This window comes from Bos indicus, chromosome X (assembly GCF_029378745.1).
Source record: "Bos indicus isolate NIAB-ARS_2022 breed Sahiwal x Tharparkar chromosome X, NIAB-ARS_B.indTharparkar_mat_pri_1.0, whole genome shotgun sequence".
Classification (NCBI taxonomy): Eukaryota; Metazoa; Chordata; class Mammalia; order Artiodactyla; family Bovidae; genus Bos; species Bos indicus.
This window is the reverse complement of record NC_091789.1, coordinates 151,110,216-151,134,595: the sequence shown is the minus strand read 5'-3', so window position 1 is coordinate 151,134,595 and position 24,380 is coordinate 151,110,216. Positions and strand designations below refer to the sequence as shown.

General features: G+C 57.4%; 1 protein-coding gene and 1 long non-coding RNA gene across 2 annotated transcripts; one reads left to right on the top strand and one right to left on the bottom strand.

The window, feature by feature from the left end:
* Positions 1 to 1,797: 1,797 nt before the first annotated feature.
* On the bottom strand, positions 1,798 to 23,649 carry ASMTL (acetylserotonin O-methyltransferase like). The gene is made up of 13 exons (XM_070785261.1): positions 23,470 to 23,649; positions 21,789 to 21,920; positions 20,502 to 20,549; positions 18,122 to 18,186; positions 17,442 to 17,503; positions 16,070 to 16,178; positions 14,485 to 14,866; positions 13,397 to 13,559; positions 10,455 to 10,618; positions 9,080 to 9,212; positions 7,935 to 8,078; positions 3,367 to 3,489; positions 1,798 to 2,765 (listed from the first exon to the last, which is right to left on the bottom strand). Exons 1-13 carry the CDS (start codon positions 23,560 to 23,562, stop codon positions 2,545 to 2,547), a joined length of 1,839 nt encoding a protein of 612 aa, XP_070641362.1. The 5' UTR covers positions 23,563 to 23,649; the 3' UTR covers positions 1,798 to 2,544.
* LOC139181679 (uncharacterized) lies at positions 3,096 to 3,493 on the top strand. The gene is made up of 2 exons (XR_011565453.1): positions 3,096 to 3,215; positions 3,319 to 3,493. It is a non-coding gene; the product is annotated as an uncharacterized lncRNA (long non-coding RNA).
* Positions 23,650 to 24,380: the final 731 nt, after the last annotated feature.

Here is a 24,380-nt window from a genome sequence, read left to right as displayed (position 1 = left end):
GAGCCGAGACACCCCCCTTCCCCCCACCCCAGCCGGTCATTCATTTCTCCAGCCCCCGGTGTCCTGGCAGGAGGGCCTTCCTGAGTCCTCTTCCTGGGAGAGGCAGGTAAGAGGTGAGGCCGAGAATGGTTGGGCCCCAGAAGGGTGGGGACGGATCAGGTCGCTGTCAGCGGATGAGGATCTCAGCGCGGGGTAGGGCCTTGGTGTTCTGGCATTTTCTGAGGCTTCACTGGGGCTGGTCTGGGGCCGGTCTGGGGCCTGGAGGACGGAGCTGGCTGGTGGCCCAGCCCGGTTCCGGCCGGCCGGGACCACACGGCGCTAGAAGAGAGGGCGAGGCCGGCCCGGGTTCTGGGCGGGGACGCGTCGCTGGCTCCGGGGCACGCCGGGTGAGGGAGGCATCCCTTCCGTGAGGGCGGGGCGGGACCCGGCGATGCTCATCACTGCCCGCTGGGCCAACGAGGACTTTCCAGCCGGAGCTGGTCCTTCAGGCTGCCAGGCCCTGGCACTCCGCACTTTGCTTTCAGAACCGGCGTTGGGCACCCCAGGACGGCTCTCTGCAGCCTCGGTGGTGGAGGCGGTTAACTCTACGCCACCCTGTCCCCTCCCCTATATGACGGACCTCCCCCTCCCTGGGGCCCTGCGTACATCCCAGGGGTCACCCCACCCCCGCCCCGACTCCTTTCCCCCAAGTCAGCAGCTTGCTGCCTGCGGGAAGGACTGAATGAATATGAAATCTGTCCTCGTTGCCAACTAGGGCGCAGAACGTGTTTCTCCTTTAAAAGCACTTCACGTGGGCCTTAGATGGGTGTGTACTCCCTCTGCGTGTTCTGGGAGGACGGACGGGTGGGGGGCATCGGTGGCGCAGGCCGTGTGCTCCCCTAACGGCTGACCCGGGAGGGCGGCAGAACCACAGACACCCCGGGTATTGGGGGAAAGACTGCACCCGTGGGATTTTCGATGGGGATGGTTAAGGGAGGTGGGATGGTGGATGGGGGTGGGGGAAGAAGGGCTTCTATTCCGGGACTCCGGGGGGCAGGGGTGCACCGTCCCCAGCTTTAATTACGACATGCACAGCGTTAGACGCTGCGTATCCGAGAGATGGTTTTTGTCGTCTGGCTGCTAAGTTATGTCCGACTCCGCGACCCCATAGACTGTAGCCAGACTGCTGGAGCCGGTTGCCATTTCCTCCTCCAGCGGATCTTCCCGACCCCGGGATCGAACCCGGGTCTCCTGCATTGCAGGCAGATTCTTTACTGTCTGAACTACCAGGGAAGCTCCAGTAGTCTTGCCTGAGAAATCTCAAGGACAGAGAAGCCTGGCGGGCTACAGTCCGTGTGGGTTGCAAAAAAAAGCCAGACAGGACTCTTAGCGACTCAGCGACATCTGAAAGATGGGTGGGTTAACTAAAAGAAAAGAGGTGGTTGATGATCGGCTGAGTCACGGAAGGGCCGAGGGGCGCATTTGGGGCGGGTGGAGGGGGGGCAGTGCACGAGCCAGGCTCTGTGAGTCAGTCCTCGGTGTCAGCCAGAGACGGGATTGCGCTATGCTAAGTGGCTTCAGTGGTGTCTGACTCTTTGAGACTCCGTGGACTATAGCCCACCAGGCTCCTCTGTCCGTGGGATCCTCCAGGCAAGGATCCTGCAGTGGGTTGCCATTTTCTCCTCCAGGGGATCTTCCCCACCCAGGGACCGAGCCTGCCTCTCAGGTCTCCTGCATCAGCAGGCGGGTTCTTTGCCCCTAGCGCCGCGTGCTTGTTTGTGTTCTAAGCAATGAAGAGACAGGTTGTATGTCCGTCAGTCATATTTCCACCTCTAGCCTTTTAATGTTTTTTGTTTTTGTTTTTTTTTAACTGCAAAGAGCCCCAACACGAAAAGGAGAGTGAGTCGAATAAGGCCCCCACGGGCCGGCGTTCCTCGCTTCCGCAGACATTAGCTGCCGTCAGCCTCCACCTGGGGGGTCTCGCTCGGGCGTGTCCTTGGCTCTCGGGCCTGCTCGTGGGTGTGGGACCGCTGAGTCCCGCCTGCATTAGGCGCACTGCTGCAAGGACTCTTGGGGTGGGGTGGGGAGCTCGGGTACCCGCCTCCCCGCGGGCTGGTGTTCAGACCCCTCTGGATAGAAGGGAAGGTTTCTTCTAGGGAACCTGGTGTCACGAGGGGCCGCGCCCCCCATGCGCTCCCGGGGCTGGCTTTGCACGTCACTTGTTCTCACTGGGGGCCCAGCCTGGCTGCCACCAGCTGCCCTCGAGGGGGAGGACCGCACCCCCTGGCTTTCCCGGGGGTCCCCTCTGTCGGTTGCCTCCAGCCCCGGGGCGCCCCAGGCCCCTCTCCGAGTCCCCGCGACGCTCCCCCACCAAGCATTCCCAGACCGCATAGCCTTCCCCTCCCGGGTTAGAGGTCGTGTCTCCTGGGTCCAGGGCGCCCCCTACAGACGCGCGGAGACTGCCTGCTTTCAGTCTCCTTTAATAATCGTTGTCCGGCGAGACCCCTCTTCTCTGGGAATCAACCCGGCCAGGCTCGCGCTGTGACCCTCGGGGCAGGGCGACCCTCAGGGTGGGGCCCGGGTCCCCAGGACCACGTGCAGCAGGCCTGCCGCGCACGCCGCCTGCACGTCCTGGAAGCCGAGCCGCTGCAGGAGGCGCTGGTACTGCCCGGGGTTCCGGGGGGGCCGCCCCACCCCCAGGGCCCGCAGCCCAGGGGGCCTCCGTGCCGCCCCGCTGGCATCCTCCTCCTCCGCGGGCGCCAGTTCGGCCAGCAGGAGGCCAGCGCCTGGGGAGACAGACACAGAGATAAGGGGAAGGGATGGGCAGGCGTCCCAGGACCCAGCCTGCGGGTGCCCCCGGGGCTCCCCGCGGGAGGACTTCCCTGTGGGGAAGGTGGGAGGAATTCTGTCTGCAGGCCCAGAGCCGCAGCCTCTGCAATGCCCGCTGTGCTCAGTCCCTCAGTCATGTCCGACTCTGCGACCCCGTGGACTGTAGCCCGCCAGGCTCCTCTGTCCATGGCATTCTCCAGGCAGGAATACTGGAGTGGGTAGCCTTTCCCTTCTCCAGGGGATCTTCCCAACCCAGGGATCCAACCTAGATCTCCCGTATTGCAGGCAGATTCTTTACCATCTGAGCCACCAGGGGGAGCCCATGAGACCCCCATACGCATACTGCAGCTGGAAAGCTGAGAAATGAATGACCGACAACTGGGAATCAGCTATGTCCCGGGCAGACGGTAAAGTGGGCACCGGACTGTGGGCTGGACGGGTGGGGAGGCTGACTTTGTAACACTCATTCGGTTTCTTTCTTTCTTTTTTGGATGGGAAATTGTCTTTAAGTGTGAAGAAAGGCAAGTGCAGGAAGAAAAGGCAAGTCCAGGGTCTCACCTGGTTTGCAGCAGCCGGAGACCCGGCTCAGGAGCCCGTGGAGTCGGTCGTCCGGCCAGTCGTGCAGGAGGCTGCAGACAATGTACAGGTCTGCGGGCGGGAGGCTGTCGCTGGAAAGGTCACCTGGGTTAAACACAGAAGGGGTGGAGGCGTGGAGGCCACAGGGACCGCTTCTGCAGCCCGCGTCCTACATATAGATGTAACACACACACAGCTACACACAGACACACACAGACACACAGCTACACACACACAGCTACACACAGTGACAGACACACAGACACACACAGACACACGCAGTGACAGACACACAGCTACACACAGACACACACAGTGACAGACACACAGCCACACACAGACACACACAGTGACAGACACACAGCCACACACAGACACACACAGTGACAGGCACACAGCCACACACAGACACACACAGTGACAGACACACAGCCACACACAGACACACACAGTGACAGACACACAGCCACACACAGACACACACAGTGACAGGCACACAGCCACACACAGACACACACAGTGACAGACACACAGCCACACACAGACACACAGAGTGACAGACACACAACTACACAGTGACACACAGATGTAACACAGACACAGCTACACACAGTGACAGACACACAGACACACACAGTGACAGACACACAGCTACACACAGACACACACAGTGACAGACACACAGCCACACACAGACACACACAGTGACAGACACACAGCCACACACAGACACACACAGTGACAGGCACACAGCTACACAGTGACAGACACACAGACACACACAGACACACACAGTGACAGACACACAGCCACACACAGACACACACAGTGACAGACACACAGCCACACACAGACACACAGAGTGACAGACACACAACTACACAGTGACACACAGATGTAACACAGACACAGCTACACACAGTGACAGACACACAGACACACACAGTGACAGACACACAGCCACACACAGACACACACAGTGACAGACACACAGCCACACACAGACACACACAGTGACAGACACACAACTACACAGTGACACACAGATGTAACACAGACACAGCTACACACAGTGACAGACACACAGACACACACAGTGACAGACACACAGCTACACACAGACACACACAGTGACAGACACACAGCCACACACAGACACACACAGTGACAGGCACACAGCTACACAGTGACAGACACACAGACACACACAGACACACACAGTGACAGACACACAGACACACACAGTGACAGACACACAGCTACACACAGACACACACAGTGACAGACACACAGCCACACACAGACACACACAGTGACAGACACACAGCCACACACAGACACACACAGTGACAGACACACAGCCACACACAGACACACACAGTGACAGACACACAGCCACACACAGACACACACAGTGACAGACACACAGCCACACACAGACACACACAGTGACAGACACACAGCCACACACAGACACACACAGTGACAGGCACACAGCTACACAGTGACAGACACACAGCCACACACAGACACACACAGTGACAGACACACAGCCACACACAGACACACACAGTGACAGGCACACAGCCACACACAGACACACACAGTGACAGGCACACAGCTACACAGTGACAGACACACAGACACACACAGACACACACAGTGACAGACACACAGCCACACACAGACACACACAGTGACAGACACACAGCCACACACAGACACACAGAGTGACAGACACACAACTACACAGTGACACACAGATGTAACACAGACACAGCTACACACAGTGACAGACACACAGACACACAGACACACGCAGTGACAGACACACAGCCACACACAGACACACACAGTGACAGACACACAGCCACACACAGACACACACAGTGACAGACACACAGCCACAGACACACACAGTGACAGGCACACAGCTACACAGTGACAGACACACAGACACACACAGACACACACAGTGACAGACACACAGCCACACACAGACACACACAGTGACAGGCACACAGCCACACACAGACACACACAGTGACAGGCACACAGCTACACAGTGACAGACACACAGACACACACAGACACACACAGTGACAGACACACAGCCACACACAGACACACACAGTGACAGACACACAGCCACACACAGACACACAGAGTGACAGACACACAACTACACAGTGACACACAGATGTAACACAGACACAGCTACACACAGTGACAGACACACAGACACACGCAGTGACAGACACACAGCCACACACAGACACACACAGTGACAGACACACAGCCACACACAGACACACACAGTGACAGGCACACAGCTACACAGTGACAGACACACAGACACACACAGACACACACAGTGACAGACACACAGCCACACACAGACACACACAGTGACAGACACACAGCCACACACAGACACACACAGTGACAGGCACACAGCTACACAGTGACAGACACACAGACACACACAGACACACACAGTGACAGACACACAGCCACACACAGACACACACAGTGACAGACACACAGCCACACACAGACACACAGAGTGACAGACACACAACTACACAGTGACACACAGATGTAACACAGACACAGCTACACACAGTGACAGACACACAGACACACACAGTGACAGACACACAGCCACACACAGACACACACAGTGACAGACACACAGCCACACACAGACACACACAGTGACAGGCACACAGCTACACAGTGACAGACACACAGACACACACAGACACACACAGTGACAGACACACAGCCACACACAGACACACACAGTGACAGACACACAGCCACACACACACACAGTGACAGACACACAACTACACAGTGACACACAGATGTAACACAGACACAGCTACACACAGTGACAGACACACAGACACACACAGTGACAGACACACAGCTACACACAGACACACACAGTGACAGACACACAGCCACACACAGACACACACAGTGACAGACACACAGCCACACACAGACACACACAGTGACAGACACACAACTACACAGTGACACACAGATGTAACACAGACACAGCTACACACAGTGACAGACACACAGACACACACAGTGACAGACACACAGCTACACACAGACACACACAGTGACAGACACACAGCCACACACAGACACACACAGTGACAGGCACACAGCTACACAGTGACAGACACACGGACACACACAGACACACACAGTGACAGACACACAGACACACACAGTGACAGACACACAGCTACACACAGACACACACAGTGACAGACACACAGCCACACACAGACACACACAGTGACAGGCACACAGCTACACACAGACACACACAGTGACAGACACACAGACACACACAGACACACACAGTGACAGACACACAGCCACACACACACACACACAGTGACAGACACACAGCCACACACAGACACACACAGTGACAGACACACAACTACACAGTGACACACAGATGTAACACAGACACAGCTACACACAGACACACACAGCCACACACAGCTACACACAGACACACAGTGACACAGACACACAAATGTAACACACACACAAACTACACACAGCCACACACAGCCACAGCTACACTACACACAGCCACACACAGCCACAGCTACACACAGACACACACAGCTATACACACAGCTATACAGACACAGCTACACACAGGCAGAATTATACACAGACACACAGCTACACACACATACAGATGCACTGACACACAGAAAGATAGATGTACACAGACCACAGACAGATACACACACTGACACACACACACGCGGAAGCATGCATATGTACACATACACACCCGCACACACAACACCCTGGTGGCCCAGACAGGAAGGAATCCACCCCCAGTGCAGGAGACCTGGGTTCAGTCCCTGGGTCGAGAAGGCCCCCTGGAGGAGGGCACGGCAACCCCCTCCAGTCTCCTTGCCTGGGGAATCCCATGGACAGAGGAGCGTGGCGGGCTGCAGTCCATGGGAAGCCAAGAATGAACAGCTAACACTTTTTCACTTTACACACACAGACACAGAAACACACAGACACACACACACACAGACACAAAGACACACAGAGAAGTACACATATAGACACACAGACATACATATTTAGACACACAAACACACACACAGACCACATATGCGTGCACACAGACACACGTGCACACACTCACAGGCATGTGCACTCAGACACACACAATACACACTCAGATAGGAGACAGAAATGCAGACATAAAGACACACAGGCTGTATACATGTGCTCAGTCGCATCCAGCTCTCTGACACCCTATGGGCTGTAGCCCAGCAAACTCCTCTGTCTGTTGGATTTCCCAGAGAAGAATACTGGACAGGTGCCATTTCCTCCTCCAGGGGATCTTCCCGACCCAGGGACCGAACCCACATCTCTTGCTTTGGCAGGCTGGCTCCTTACCACTGCGGCACACTCACCCCATACAGGAGATAAATAAGGGCGCCCAAAGAGGGACAGCTGGCACACAAGGACGCCGCACTGACCTGGCACAAAGTGGACCCGCTCTGACGGCCGTGCGTTGGTCTCAAAGTCCCCGGCAAGCTTGATGACCTCTGGGAGGGCAAAGATGGTCACCTGCAGACGCGGGTACTCCTGGACAAGCTTGTGGGCCAGGGCGCCCGTGCAACCTGTGGGAAGAAACGAGGGCTCTGGACCATCCTGGCCTGTCTCCAGAGGTGCAGCTCTGGCAGGACCAAATCAGCATTCTCAGACATGACCTGAGCCTGTGCCCTCACAGGAGGTCAGCCAGTGGGGAGATCTCTGCTGTCTCACACTCAGGGCCTTGGAGAGTGGTGCTGGACCAAGCGCTGGCCCAAGCCAGGTGAGCAGGGCGGAGAGAGAGCCACGGGGGATCCTAGAGCAGAGTTCTAGAGAGTTATACTCTTTCCTTCTCTGTTCTGTTGCGGGAATGCAGATGTGATGGCTGGTGCCACAGCAGCCACTCTGGGCCACCTGGAGGAAAGCTCTGCAGAGGATGGGAAAATGCAAGCTGGCAGCTCAGGAGCCCTCCCAGGACCCCAATCCCACTACACCGCTTGGGAAGGCATCTGCTCCTCCTCCGTCCAATGTCCTGGGGGAAGGACTTGCTGGGAGGAATAGAGGGTGTGTGTGTGTGGCATAATTAGACCTCGATAGATGGCAGCAGACAGGTTCCATGGTCCCCTCCTCTGCTTGGCAGCCCCCAGGAAGGAGCTGATAGGACTGAGCCATCCCTGGGACCTCTGAGCACTTGGGAATATCACCCCAAGCCCCACATCCACCCTGGATACATTTAGATCCTTGGGTGGTTTGTAGAGATAAACCCATTTTCCAAGTCTTATTAGTAGGTATTGTGTGTTAGTCGCTCAGTCATGTCCAATTCCGCAACCCTGTGGACTTGTAGCCCCGCCAGGCTCCTCTGTCCCTGGGGATTCTCCAGGCAAGAATACTGGAGCGGGTTGCCATTCCCTTCTCGAGGAGATCTTCCTGACCTAGGGATTAAACTTGGGTGTCCTGCCTTGCAGGCGGATTCTTTCCCATCTGAGCCACTGGGTGAGCCTATCTGCAGGTAAGGCCCCTGCAGCTTCCAACAAGAGAAGGAGCGCTCGCAGCCGTTTGCCCCTGACTCCTGTCAGGCAGAGGGATGTACCTCCCAGGTGGCAGGCGGAGGTGAAAGGGGACAGGTCAAAGGCCGTGGCCACGTGCTGGGCGGTCAGCTTGCTGAGGCCGTGCGAGGCCCTCATGAACTGCAGGGTCGCCTCCGTGCTCCACTTGTGGGGGGCCTGAAACGGAACAGGATCTCAGGAGAGACCCACCAGGGGCCCAGGCGGTGGGTACCCGGGATGACGTTTTGCATGGCATCTCTTGAGGGCAGGGGGCTTTGTGGGCTTCCCTGGTGGGTCAGACGGTAAAGAGTCCATGTGCCGTGCAGGAGACCTGGGCTCCACCTCTGCGTCGGGAAGATCCCCTGGAGGAGATGGCAACCCACTCCAGCACTCTTGCCTGGAGAATCCCATGGACAGAGGAGCCTGGTGGGCTACAGTCCATGGGGTCGCAAACAGTCAGACACGACTGAGCGACTAAGCAAGGGGGGCTTGGTAGGCAGGATGGGGGCAGACTAGGTGGGGAGGGGTCTGGGGGACACAGCGAGGGAGGCAGGGGAGGGCAAGAAGACATCTATCGAGGAGCCAGGAACTGCGTCCTCACTGGACACTAAACCCACCCTTGCCAGGATCTCAGACGTCCAGCTTCTACAACCACAGGGAATAAATGTCTTTCGTTTCTAAGTGAAAAGCTGAGAGTTCCTGAGTCTTGTCCAGCTCTTTGTGACCCATGGACTTATAGTCCATGGGATTCTCCAGGCCAGAACAGTGGAGTGGGTTGCTATGCCCTCCTCCAGGGGATTTTCCTGACCCAGGGATTGAACCCAGGTCTCCCGCATTGCAGGCAGACGCTGTACCATCTGAGACACCAGGAAAGCAACTTGCTCGGTCGTGTCCGACTCTCTGCAACCCCATGGACTGTACAGCCCATGCAGTGCTCCAGGCCAGAATACTGGAGTGGGTTGCCGTTTCCTCCTCCAGGGGATCTCCGCAACCCAGGGATCAAACCCAGGTCTCTTGCATTGCAGGCGGCTTCTTCACCAGCTGAGCCACCAGGGAAGTCCCCCCATCCTCAGACCCACTGAACACCCCCCAGGGCTCTCTCTGGAGGGTCGGGAGCCAGGAAGCAGGGCAGGGAGGGATTTGCAGACTCTGAGCTCAGAAGGCACAGTCTCTACACAATCTAACCTCACATAGGAAACAGGGGGCACTGGCTTGCGGCAGCCCCTTCGTGGAGACACCCTCTTCGGGAGCTGTGGGCGGCCAGCTGCCCCCCACGCCGTCCCTAAGAGCCCACATCCGCAGCCTCCCGCCGGGATAATGGGTTCTGATGGTCCCCGGGTCTGGGATGCTTTCGGGGCCGTGGCCAGTCCGTCAGCGGCAGAGATGGCACGTGAGAAGCAGCGTCAGATTCTGGGGTACCTGCGGCAGGGGCTCTGGGGTCCACGCTGCCCCCTCTCGCACAGCCCGGCCCAGGTGCGTGAAGGCGCCCCAGACGGGCCCGTCGTGGTAGGCGGCCAGGCCGTGGAGAGACTGCTCGCCGTCCGACGCCAGGTGCAGGCTGGCCATCTCCGTGTTGCTGTAACCTGAAAGGAAGGAGCATCGTGGGACCCCTGTCAGGGCTCCCGGGACATCAGAGGGACGGAGGGAGCCACTGCTCAGGGTCCCTGTGGTGGTAGTGCAAGCATCGTCCGGCTGACAGCGTGATGCCCTCGCACACGCCCGACTCTGCGACCACGTAGACTGCAGCCCGCCAGGCTCCTCTGTCCATGGCATTCTCCCGGGAAGAATACTGGAGTGGGTTGCCATTTCCTCCTCCAGGGGATCCTCCCGACTCAGGGACCGAACCCACGTCTCTTGCACTGGCAGGCAGGTTCTTTACCATGGAGCCACCTGGGAAGCCCTTCTATGTATCCACCTGTCTGTTTATATGTGTCAGTCGCCTCCATCTCTCTCTCATCTGTTAACCATCTATCTGTCAATCTGTGTATGTGTCATCTACCTGTTTGCTTCCCAGCTGTCATCTGTGTGATAAGTCTATTTACCTCTCACTTGTCATCTCAGCTCATCTATCGTTTACCCATCGACATGCCTGTTGCCTATCCATCAATCCCCCCACCTATCACCTATTTATCCATCGTTTATCTATCTACCCTGGAGAAGGAAAGGGCAGCCCACTCCAGTACTCTTGCCTGGAGAATCCCATGGACGGAGGAGCCTGGTAAGCTACAGTCCACGGGGTCGCAAACAGTCGGACTCGACTGAGCGACTTCACTTTCCCTTTTCCCTTTATCCATCTACCTATCTAGCTATCATCTCTGTCATCAGTTTTTATCTATTGATCTATCAATTTATCTACTATCTGTTTATCCACCTGTCCACCCATCAGCCTGTATTCATCACCTTTCTGTCATCTGTCCATCCACTTACCCTATTTTCTGTTTATCCGTCTGTCTGTTCTCTATTTATTCATCAGCTATCTGTCTGGTGACCTTTCTATCAACCATCTATTCATCCATCTACTTATCTATTTACAGGCCTATTACATTCACCTATGAATCAACCAAGCAATTTATCATTTATCCATCCACCCATCTATCTATTGGGCTTCCCAGGGGTCTCAGCAGTAAAGGAATCTTGTGGCCAATGCAGGAGACACAGAAGACACAAGTTCGATCCCTGGGTGGTGAAGATCCCCTGGAGAAGGGCATCTTACAGTATTCTTGCCTGGAGAATCCCACGGACAGAGGAGCCTGGTGGGCTACAGTCCACGGGGTCGCAAAAAAGCTGGCCACGACTGAGGCGCCTTAGCAAGCAGCATCTGTCTGTTATCTGTTTGCTCATCCATGAATCATCTATGTATCCACCATCCATCCATCCACCGATCTGAGCATCATTCTACTATGAATCACTCTCTAGGCATTCACCTCACCTGGCTGCCTACCTGAACAGATAAGTAAGTACACAGGTATGTTCGCTGTGCACACGCACACACCCTAGGAGTTGTTTCCTTGGGGAACCCTGGCTGATACAGCCCCTCTGAGTCCGTAAGGAAGTCTCTCTCTTGAACATCACACACACACACACACACACACACCCCCTCCTAGTTCCTCCTAAACATCCACACACACACCTGTTTCCTCCTAAACATCTGTTTCTCACACACATACACACGTTTCCTCCTAAACATCACACAGAGACACACACACCTCTTTCCTCCTAACATCACACACATACACACGTTTCTTCCTAAACATCTCTCACACACATACACCTGTTTACTAACATCACACACACACCTGTTTCCTCCTAAACATCACACACACAACACAGACGGCTTTCCAACTAAACATCACACACACACACACACACACACACACACACACACACACAGAGCTGTTTCCTCCTAAACATCTTTCTCTCACACACACACACGTTTCCTCATAAACATCACACACACACACCTGTTTCCTCCTAATCACACACACAGCTGTTTCTTCCTAAACACCACACACACGCACACATCTTTTCTCCTAAACATCACACACACACCTGTTTGCTCCTAACATCACACACACACACCTTTCCTCCTAAACATCAAATACACAGAAAGACACAAAACTGTTTCCTCCTAAACATCTCTCTCTGACATACACAGACACCTCTTTCCTCCTAACATCACACACACACACATTTCTTCCTAAACATCTCTCTCTCACACACACACACCTGTTTCCTAACATCACACACACACACCTGTTTCCTCGTAAACATCACACACACAACACAGACGGCTTTCCAACTAATCACACACACACACACACACACACACACACACACACACAGAGCTGTTTCCTCCTAAACATCTCTCTCACACACACACACGTTTCCTCGTAAACATCACACACAGACACACATACCTGTTTCCTCCTAATCACACACACAGCTGTTTCTTCCTAAACACCACACACACGCACACACACACACACACATATCTTTTCTCCTAAACATCACACACACATCTGTTTCCTCCTAACATCACACACACACACCTTTCCTCCTAAACATCAAATACACAGAAAGACACACAACTGTTTCCTCCTAAACATCTCTCTCTGACATACACACACAGCTGTTTTCTCCTAACATCACACACACACACACACACACACTCTGACACACACACACACCCGTTTCCTCTGCCCCCTCACCCCCACCCCGCAGCTCCCCGCCCTCTGGGAGCCGCCCCGCGTCCGGGACACAGGGCCGGCCGGTCTGCCCATCTCTGCTCAGGAGCCACCGTCAGCTGGCGGCCGGGCCCCGCCTGCGGAGCTGCCGCGACGACACCCGGGACGCCCCCTCACCTCTGTCCGACTTGTCCAGCAAGCCCAGGGCCGCACAGACGTCAAGCAGGCGCGCGGTGCCGCCCACCGAGGCGCCGATTTCGCGGGCGACGTCCGCGGCCGCCAGGGGGCCTCGCTCTTTCAGCACATCGAACACTTGGAGCTTGCAAGCCGTGAGCAGGGCCTGACCGTGACGGAGGGCCGCAGTCAGGCTACGATGCGAGTGACCGATCGCTCGTGACCCCCACGGCGGCGAGGCGGGGGCAGGGGGCCCGGGACTGTCAGAATCGCCGCGCCCATCAGGGCCCCTTCTTCTGCAGGGGGAGCTGGGTTTGGGCTCCAGCTTGCACAACGTTTGCTCCAGGGAAGAACACGTCAGTGAGGGTTACGCAGAAAAGCTCTCTCGGCAGAGAAAACCCAACGTGCTTCGGTCAAGGGCTGTGTGGTAGCTCCCCACGGTGCCCACGTCGAGGCCACAAACCCTGGGACCTTGAGGGCAGGCTGTGTGTGCACTTGGGCGCTCTCTGCAGGGCACAGACTCTCCACCGCTCACCACACACCTCACGGGACAGCCTAACCTCCCCGCGGCTCGCCTAACAAAGGAACCTTCCCCAGACGTGGGGCACAGGGTGGTGTGAGCCCCGTCACCCTCGGACACCCACACGGACCCCGCCCCCGCCCTGCCAGTCTTCAGGAACGATGACGTTCACGTCCTGACCCCCAGAATATGCGAGCAAGGCCTTCTGTGCAAATACAATGTCTTCGTAGGCGTGACAGAGTGAAGGGTCTGAGATGACGCCCTCCTGGATGGGGGTGGCCCTAAACCCTAGGGACAGGGTCCTTATAAGACACGGAAGAGGAGAGACATGGACACAGAGAAGCCACGTAGAGACGGGAGGGAGGCGGCCACCAGCCCAGGGACGGATGCCTGGAACCCCCAGAAGCCGGAAGAGGCGGGAAGGACCCTCCCCTGGAGCCTCTGCAGGAAGCTCAGCCCTGGAACCCCTTGACCTCAGACGTCTGGTCCCCAGGGCTGGGGTGGGGGGTGTGTGATGGTCTGAAGCGCCCCCCGTGCTGGGGGTCACCTGATCGCGAAGGCACAGAGGTACCTTGGATGCTTTGAAGCCGTCCATCAGCTCCAGGAGGCCCACGGGGAGCGGGGGCTGGCTGTCCGTCACGCCATTCAGATCCGCCTCCCGGGGGCGGGGAGCCTGCGGCTGCGCCCCACACGGCTCCAGGCCCTCGTTGGCCCGAGCAGGGTCAGAGCCGCCTCCCTCGGCGTCGCTGAGATCCTCGAATGTGTCGACGGCCGGGATGGAGTCGTGCTGGACCTGCCGCGGGGCGCCGGGGGCACGGGGTGCGTGGTACAGGCGCGCCAGCTCCTTGCAGAAGCGGTTCAGCGGGAAGCCCACCACGTTGAGAAAGTCGCCGCGCACGTACTCCACCAGCATCCCACCCAGCGCCTGGATCCCGTAGCCGCCGGCCTTGTCCCTGCGCGGCGTGCAGGACCACAGCGCGGCGGGAAGGAGGAAATAGATGGACATGGCGATGCTGAGCTTTGCTGGGCGCGCACACCCGGCCGGCCCTGGGCGGCCGTGTGCCGGGGGGTGGCCGGCTCCAGGACCAGCCCCCAGGAGCATCCCTCGGTCCCACCCCCAGGACGGGATGAAGGCTCCACAGTGGCTTCTGGGGATGCGCGAGGGGGCACCTGCCCCCACACCAGGCCTGGGTCTCCTGAGGGGGTGAGCTTTGCCCACAAGAGACTGGGGCCCCCCAATGGGGTTTTCCCACATGTCTCTGACCGGAGCCTCAAGAGGAGGACTCCTCGCAGGGGTCCACAGCCCGGGTCTTCCCAGGAAGCTCTGCTGAGACTTCCTTGCAGGGGAAAAGGGGCCCATCCTTTTCCGTCCATACTGACTGAGCCCCCAGCCCTTGTCAACTCTAACCAGCAACCCCCCTCAACAGACCAGGCTGCACAGAACGGCAGGAGCTGGGATATGGGGCAGGTGGAGGGGTGGGTTCCCCCAAAAGACCAGGCTGCACAGAACGGCGGGAGCTGGGATATGGGGCAGGTGGAGGGGTGGGTTCCTCCAAAAGACCAGGCTGCACAGAACGGCGGGAGCTGGGATTTGGGGCGGGTGGAGGGGTGGGTTCCCCCAAAACCGCACAGGGTTTCCCAGGTGGCGCTAGTGGTGAAGAATCTGCCTGCAACGCAGGAGACACGGGTTTGATCCCTGGGTTGGGAAGATATCCTGGAGAAGGGTCTGGCAGCCCACTCCAGTATTCTTGCCCGGAGAATCCCATGGACAGAGGAGCGTGCTGGGCTACAGTCCACGGGGTCACAGAGAGTCGGACACGGCTGAGCGACTATCACTGATACTGGGTGGGGAGACCAGCCCCACGGCAGCATCTGCCTGACCCGCCTGACCCATATGGGTGCCCTTTGCTGGGGGAGACAGCAGTGCTGTAGGGACGGGGGGCGGGGTAAGGTATCTTTCCATCCTTCCTAAGCACGCTGCCCTGCCCTGGACCCCTGGGCACGTGGCGGGCACAGGCCCCCAGTGCGGGCTCAGCCCCGGCCTGTCTCCTGCCCACGGCGGGCATTCAGCACCACGGTTCCAGACAGAGACTGGGTTCAGCACCGTGGCTCCGGACAGACTGGGTTCAGCACCGCGGCTGTAGACAGAGACTCACATGGGCTCCCCGCTGTCGATGTACTCCCACAGCATCTCCTCTGACAGCTCCGAGAACTTCACCGTGGTCTCCTCGTAGAACTCGGACACCTCAGTGTCCAGCTGACCATCTGCAAGGAAGTGTGCAGTGTGGTGAGGGGACGCAGCCGATGCCCGTGGGGGCCCGCGGGTCTAACCGCGTGAGCCCAGGAGGAGGCAAGCCTGATGCTGAAGCTGAAGCTCCAGTGCTTTGGCCACCTGTTGAGATGAACTGACTCACTGGGAAAGACCCTGATGCTGGGAAAGATTGAAGGTGGGAGGAGAAGGGGATGACAGAGGATGAGATGGTTGGAGGGCATCACTGACTCCATGGACACGAGTTTGAGCAAATTCCGGGAGTTGGTGATGGACAGGGAGGCCTGGCGTGCTGCAGTCCGTGGGGTCGCAAAGAGTCAGACACGACTGAGCGACTGAACAGCAACAAAGCCTGAGCTTTGCATGCGATTCATACACACACACAAATACACACACGATCATTAATGGGGCATAAAGGATTCTCCACTGTAGACAAGGGAAACAGAGAGAAAGAATAAAACAGAAAGTGAAGTAAAAGTGTTAGTTGCTCAGTCGTGTCCGACTCTTTCCAACCCCACGGACTGTAGCTCTCCAGGCTCCTCCGTTCATGGGATTCTCCAAGCAAGAACACTGGAGTGGGTTGCCATTCCCTTCTCCAGGGCATCTTCCTGACCCAGGGATCGAAATCCCGTCTCTTGTGTCTCCTGCATTGCCAGGTGGGTTCTTTACCACTGAGCCACCTGGGAAGCCCCCAGCAGGCTCCATGGTGCTCCTTAAACTTCACACCTACCTAGAACCTCAGAATAGGACTTATATGGAAATAGGGTCTCTGCAGACGTGATGAAGTGAAGGGTCCGAGATAAGGTTCCTCCTGGATGAGGACACCCTAAACCCCATGACAGGGTCCTTCCTGGGGCTCAAATCTCTTTTAAGAAGCTTTAAAAGTTATTCTTCAGGCTTTTTGTGCTTTAAAAAAAAAAAAAACCCTTTTCATCATGGTATGTCTTAATGCCCGCCAACGGGAGCCAAACTTCTCCACCGTTCAGACCAGAGAGCTCAAAGGCAGGCTCCGGGTGGGTCGTGTTGGACAAGGCGGACTGTCCCCCACACCCTACACGGGGTCTACTGGATGCTCACGATGAACCCCCATATTTCCACGTGGGACCCCAACGTTCCCAGGCCAGGTGGGAGGGCGGGCCCGGGTGGTAGCAAAGACAGGGATGCCCCAGGGCGCCCGGGTCCTCCACCGAGGAGCCCCGGCTGCTCCCACGGTGGCCCTGACTCCCAGGGGAGGTGGGGGATGCGGGCCGTCCAGGTACCTTTGGTGCAGCAGTGGACGATGGCCACGCCCGTGAACACGCTGTGCTCCTTCCCACTGAGCCTGCAAGACACGGCCGGGCCGGACGTGTGACTGTCCGGAGTATCTCTGGAATCCAGGGTGCCCCCTGCCCACCAGCCCCACCCTCCTATCACCCGGGCTGCGCAATCACTGAGGAAATCATCCCAGGGGGGACTGTGAAGCTTCCCTGCGAGACTGGTCACTGCGCTCAGAGAGGGGCTGGGGGGGTGGTCAGGCCACCTCACAGGACAAAACACAGGACCACGTGGACCCTGATGGGAGTGGCCGGCACCGCACAGAGGACCCGGATCCCGGCCACTCTAGGCCACCCCTTTCCTGGATCCCTGTGTGGTCCTGGGAGTGGACACTCAGCATGAATGAGCCAGGAGGAGACCCTGAATGTGGCGGGGTGGTGTGGGGAGTCGGAGCCCTGTTAAGAGTCGAGGTCGGTTCAAGGGCACGGCCTGGTCCTCTGACCTGAACCAGGAGGGGCGTCTATGGGAGACAGCGGACATGATGCCCGTGGCAGACACGGGGACATGATGGGTGATGGGGGGTGGACAGACGGCTGATGAGCAGATGCTGATGGTGAGTGGACAGATGGCAAACGGCCCAGCCTCTGTCCCACGCGTCCCTGGAGGACCGCTGGGACCCACCCACCTCGACAGCATGCGGTAGGCGTCTTGCTTGTCCACCGGCTTCTCCAGGATCAGCCCCCCGACCGCCTGCGAGAGAAACGCCATGGAGAGAGTTGCTTCTGCTCCCCGAGCTGCTCTGAGCCAGCTGTGCCGTCCACCGTTTTAGACTCATGTATTTTTTTTTAATTTAGGCGAGATTCATATAATGTGACACTCATCATGTTAAATGAAACCGTGTGGTACGTTTCCACTGTTGGGTGAGAGTTCCCAAAGTCTTTCATCTGGAACACCCCTCCCCACAAGCTGCTCTCCCCACCTCGTTCCCTAGCCCCTGACAACTGCTGATCTGATTCCTTCCTCAGTGGACTTCCCTATTCTGGATATTTCATACAAATACAGTAATATGTACCCTTCTGCGTCCAGCTTCTCTCAATGAGCACTGTGTGTTCGAGGTCCATCCATGTAGCCTGTGTCGGGGCTTCCCTCCTTTTCATGACTGCGTCATATTCCACTGTGTGGATGGACCCCCGTGCTGCTTATCCATCCATCCACCTATCATTCTATTCATCCAAGCATCTACCCATCCATGCATTATCTATCCATCATCCATCCACCCATCCCTTTATCCATCCACCCATCCATTTATCCATCCAACCATCTATCTAGCCAACCATCCATCAATCCATCCAACCATCTACCCAACCACCCATCCATGCATCTTCTATCCATCTATCCATCCATCCATTATCCACCCATCTATCCATCCAACCATCATCCATCCACCCATCCATCCACTCATCCTTCCATCAACCCATCTATCTATCATCAATCCATCATCTATTCATCATCCATCCAACCATCCATTTATCCATCTAACCATCTACCCAATTATCCATCCATCTATCCATCTATCCATCCATCCATTATCCAACCATCCATCCATCCATCTATCTATCCAACCATCTACCCAACCATCCATCCACCCATCCATCAACCATCCACCAATTTATCCTTCCATCCATCATCCATCCATCCATCCATTTATCCATCCACCCATCCATCTAGCCAACCACCCGTCAATCCATCCAACCATCTACCCAACCATCCATCCATGCATCTTCTATCCATCCATCCATTATCTACCCATCTATCCATCCAACCATCTACACAATCATCCACCCATTCATCCATCATCCATCCACCCATCCATCAACCATCCATCCATCCATCATCCATCCACTCATCCATTTATCCATCCAACCAGTTAACCCAACCATCCATCCATGCATCATCCATCCATCCATCTATCCATCCAACCTTCTACCCATCATCCATCCACCCATCCACCCACCCATCCATCATCAATCCATCATCTATTCATCATCCATCCAACCATCCATTTTTCCATCCAACCATCTACCCAACTATCCATCCATCCATCTATCCATCCAACCATCTACCCAACCATCCATCCATCCACCCATGCATCAACCATCCACCAATTTATCCTTCCATCAACCCAGCTATCCACCCATCAACTCAACCATCCATCCATCTATCCATCCATCATCCATCCACCCACCCACCCATCATTTATCCATCCAGCCATCTATCCATCAATCCATCCATCTATCCATCCAACCATCTACCCATCCATCCATCCATACATCTTCTATCCATCTATCCATCCATCCATTATCCACCCATCCATCCAACCATCTACCCATCCATCCATCCACCCACCCACCCATCCATTCACCCTTCCACCCACCCATCCATCATCCATCCATCCATCAACCCAACCATCCATCCATCTATCTACCCATCCATCGTCCGTCGACACACACATCCAGGGACACTGCTGCCATGAACACCTCAGCAACGAGGCCCAGCATCCGTGGGCAATGCTCACCATCAGGCCAGCCAGGGTCTCAGACAGACGGCCATGACCAGCGAAACAGAGCTGCTCTACGGATCACTGTGATGACCCATCCAAAAGCCCGACTCTCGGCGGCCAAAACCCCTATCTTGGGGAGGTTCCTTTCCCTAGGTCCCGACCCCCCCAGCCCTGTGAACAGGACATTATTGATACTAGGATCTTTGCAGATGTAACAAAATTTACGAGGAGGTCATACTGGAGCCAGGTGCGTCCTAATCCATGATGGATGGTGTTCTCGTAACAGGAAAGACAGAGCAGAAGCCGCATGGAGACGGAGGCAGAGACGGGAGGGAGGCGGCCACCAGCCCAGGGATGCCCAGGAATTTGCAAAAAAAGCATCAGTAGCCAGGAGAGAGAGAGAAGCCTGGGGTGGATTCTCCCCCAGGTCTTACAGAAAGAACCTGCCTTCCCGAGGCCTGGATTTCAGTCGCCAGTGACACGGAAAGCCGGAAAGCAGACTCACCACGATGGTGTCGGCTCCGATGACCACGTCTGGGGCCCGCAGGTCCTTCTGCAAGAAACGCAGACTCGGCTTTAGGCGGGACGAGCCTGTATGTCTTAAACATTTTCACATCACGACGCACGGCACACAGCATCACAGCTTATTTATGGATCCAGTCTTGCTTTAGAAAGCGAGACTGGAGTGTCCTCAAGACAACGATCAAGGGAGACAGTGAAAGTGAGTCACTCAGTCGTGTCTGACTCTTTGTGACCCCGTGGACTGTAGCCCGCCAGGCTCCTCTGTCCATGGGATTCTCCAGGCAACAGTACTGGAGTGGGTTGCCATCTCCTTCTCCAAGGGATGTTTCCCACCCAGGGATCGAACCTGCATCTCCAGCATTAGTGTGTGGATTCTTTACCACTGAGCCACCATGGGGGCCCCAGTTATATATTACTATATATAATTATGACTTCCCAGGTGGCTCAGATGGCAAAGAACCTGCTTGCAATGCAGGAGACCTGGGTTCGATCCCTGGGTCAGGATGATCCCCTGGAGGAGGAAATGGCAACCCACTGTAGTATTCTTGCCTAGAAAATCCCATGGACAGAGGAGCCTGGTGGGCTACATTCCATGGGGTCACAAAGCAGAGTCGGAAATGACTGAGCAAATAACACTTCACACTTTCATGCTGCTGCTGCTGCTAAGTCACTTCAGTCGTGTCCGACTCTGTGCGACCCCACAGACGGGAGCCCACCAGGCTTCCCTATCCCTGGGATTCTCCAGGCAAGAACACTGAAGTGGGTTGCCACTTCCTTCTCCAATGCAAGAAAGTGAAAAGTGAAAGTGAAGTCACTCAGTCGTGTCCCACTCTTCGAGACCCCATGGACTGTAGCCTGCCAGGCTCCTGTGTCCATGGGATTCTCCAGGCAAGAATAATGGAGCGGGTTGCCATTTCCTCCTCTAGTATTCTATCCAGAATCCAGGAATTCTGTATCATAAATGATTCTATTTTATTAGTTACAGTAGCACACAGCATGGTAACACCTCGTGATAGACTAGGTAGGTCGCTTCTTTATCCTGAATGACACTCTGATATGAATTGCCACAGCAGGTTACATACTAGCTAAATGACAGATAACGTTGTATAAACGATACCATCCCATGAATTACACGTGTCCACAACACAAGGACACTCAGTCGCAGAGAAGCTACACCTATTGCCTGCTGTGAAGGGCACTGATTTACAACAGGTGTGATTAAAACCTGAGGACGCCCCGCTAGCAGGAGACCCAGGAAAGGAGCACTTACCTGGTACATCCGGTCGGCCACCTCCAGGGCCTTCTGCTTGGCCGTTTCCACGGCGTACGCCTGCGGGGTGGCGAATGAGGCCTTGTGCAGCTTCTCCTTGAACCTGGACGGGACCACCTCGAACCTGAGGCCCTGGAACAGGATAGAAGAGGGGTATGGGGGGGGGAGCCCCAGGACGCTGACAGGTGGGCAGGAACTGAAGGAACCCGCCAAGCCCCCCTTCCCTGACTATGGACACTGACCAAGGGCCAACTCCCGGCCGCTGCGTGAGTGTGACTGGTGTGTGTGTGGGGGGGGGGGGCCTTGGGGACCCTGGTGGGAAGACCTCTGTGCACGCAGAGGCCAGCAGGGCGCTATTGATTGGGGTGCAGCCCCGAGGGGTCAAAGGGCTCCTGGAGAGTCCCAAAGGCCGGCATTTCGCCCTTACAACAGTCAAACTACTGAGATGACAGCGCCTGCAGGAAAGGCCACAAAAAAGCCACAAATACGGCGGCTGTGTGCAGGGGAACAACTAGGCTGCTTTGACTTGGTGCCCAACACAGGTGACCTGGCAGTGCCTGCGGAAGGCAGGTCACAGACCCGCTGCCTCCAGAGTGGGGGATGGGGTCTTGACCACAGAGGGTCAAACTCCCCCTCCCACACTCGCAGGGACCTCTGTGAGCAGCCAGCTGCCTCTTACTTTTCTGCACCCCAGCCCCCTCCCCACCTCCATCGTGGACCTCCCGGATCCCCAGTTAACCCCTGGGTCACACTATGAGACACCCCCGCCTACGGTTCTGTACCCTCGCTGGGAGGTACATAAAGCACTTCTCATTCTGTACCTACCGCCCATCCAGCCCAGCTCACGCCCCCCACCCAGGCAAGAATTTCTGGCTCTATCTGTTCCCCTAGCTGGTATCCTCGCTTCTCTAAACCACCCCCCGCCCAAATAGGGCTGCCCCATGCAGACCAAGCCCTGTCCAGTGGCTCTGTCCCCTTCCCCACCGCCACCCCCCCACCAACACCTGGACAAATCCAGCTCAGGCACACAGACCTGGCCTTGGCCCGGCAACCCCACACTCCCTGGCCAGCAGATCGCCAGGTCACTGAGCCCTGGCTGGAAGACCCTGGCCCGCCCCCGATCACAGAGACCACAGATCTGGACCCTGGTCACTAGGGGCCTACCCTCTGCCTACCTCAGCCCCCAGTCCTGCAGACTCCGGATACCCAGTCACTTAGGCCCCCAGCAGATTCCCGCCCCACTTCCTCGCTCACCAGACCCTCAGTCACAAGGCCTCTGTCCCGACGCCCTGCATCTTTGACCCCGTCAGTCGGTCCCACTGCTGACCCCGGGCCTGCAAACACCCACCACCTCTTACATCCCCCCTCCCAAGTCAGTACGATCCCCAATAACTAGGTACTGGCCCTGCAGATCCACCAAGGCCCCTGTCATCTCCCCCGGCGCGCCCCGCCCACGAAGCCTAGGTCATCAGGACCCTCGGGCACTCGTCTCCGACCACCGGACACTGGCCAAAGCCCTCCGCTAACTACTAAGACACCCCCAGTTTCTAGGCCCCGGACCCGCAACTCTGGGGTCCATCCGGGAGACCCGGGTCACGACGCCGGGGATCCCGAGGCCTCGGGTCACTAGGCCCGGGTCCGCAGGCCCGGCCCCCCCAGAGCCTGGGCCCGGGCCGCTCACAGCATTGCTGAGGATCTCCCGGCGGCGCGGAGAGGAGCTGGCCAACACCACGCGCTTGTGCTGCAGCTTCCCGATCACCGGGCACAGGAGCATGGCGCCACGCGCCCGCGCCCGGCGCCCGGAGACCGGCGCCGGGAGACCAGTGCCGGGGAGACCCGCGCTGCGCGCGCGCGCGCGCGGCCCAGGCCCCGCCCCACCAGGCCCCGCCCCCTTCTAGGCCCCGCGCCCGGTCTCCGGAGCCACGCCCAGGCCTCATCACCAATGAAACCTCGCCTCACCCCGCACAGGCCCGCCCCAGGCCCCTGCCCACCATGAACTTCCTCCCCGTCCGTTGGAGCCACGCCCAAGCCTCGCCACCAACGAAGCTCCGCCCCAGGCCAGCCCACGGCCGGACCTCACCACCAATGAAGACCTCGCCCAGGCCGCACCACCAACGAAACCCCGCCTCTGCCCGCCCACGGCCCGGCCTCACTACCAATGAAAGCTCGCTCCAGGCCGGCCACCAGCGAAGCCCCGCCCCGGACGTTGGAGCCACGCCCAGGCCTCTCTGCGCAAGGCCCCGCCCTCCCCCGAGGCAGGTGGGGCTCCGGCGGCGCTTCCGGGCAGCCCGAGAACGAAGCTCCGCCCCATCCTCGAAGCCCCGCCTCCAGCTCGCCCCGCCCCCAGCAGCTGGGGATTCCTGCCAGGCTCGGGCGGGGGGCGGGGCCCAGAGCCCGCAAGGCATCTTGGGAACGCAGAGATGAGGGTCCCGGTGGCTTGAGGGAGGCAGAGATGGGGGTCCCCGGGGCTTGATGGGGGGAAGGTGGGGGTCCCCGGGGCTCGATGGAGGGGAGGTGGGGGGTCCCCGGGGCTCTATGGGTGCGGAGACGGGTGTCCCCGGGGCTCGATGGGTGCGGAGACGGGTGTCCCCG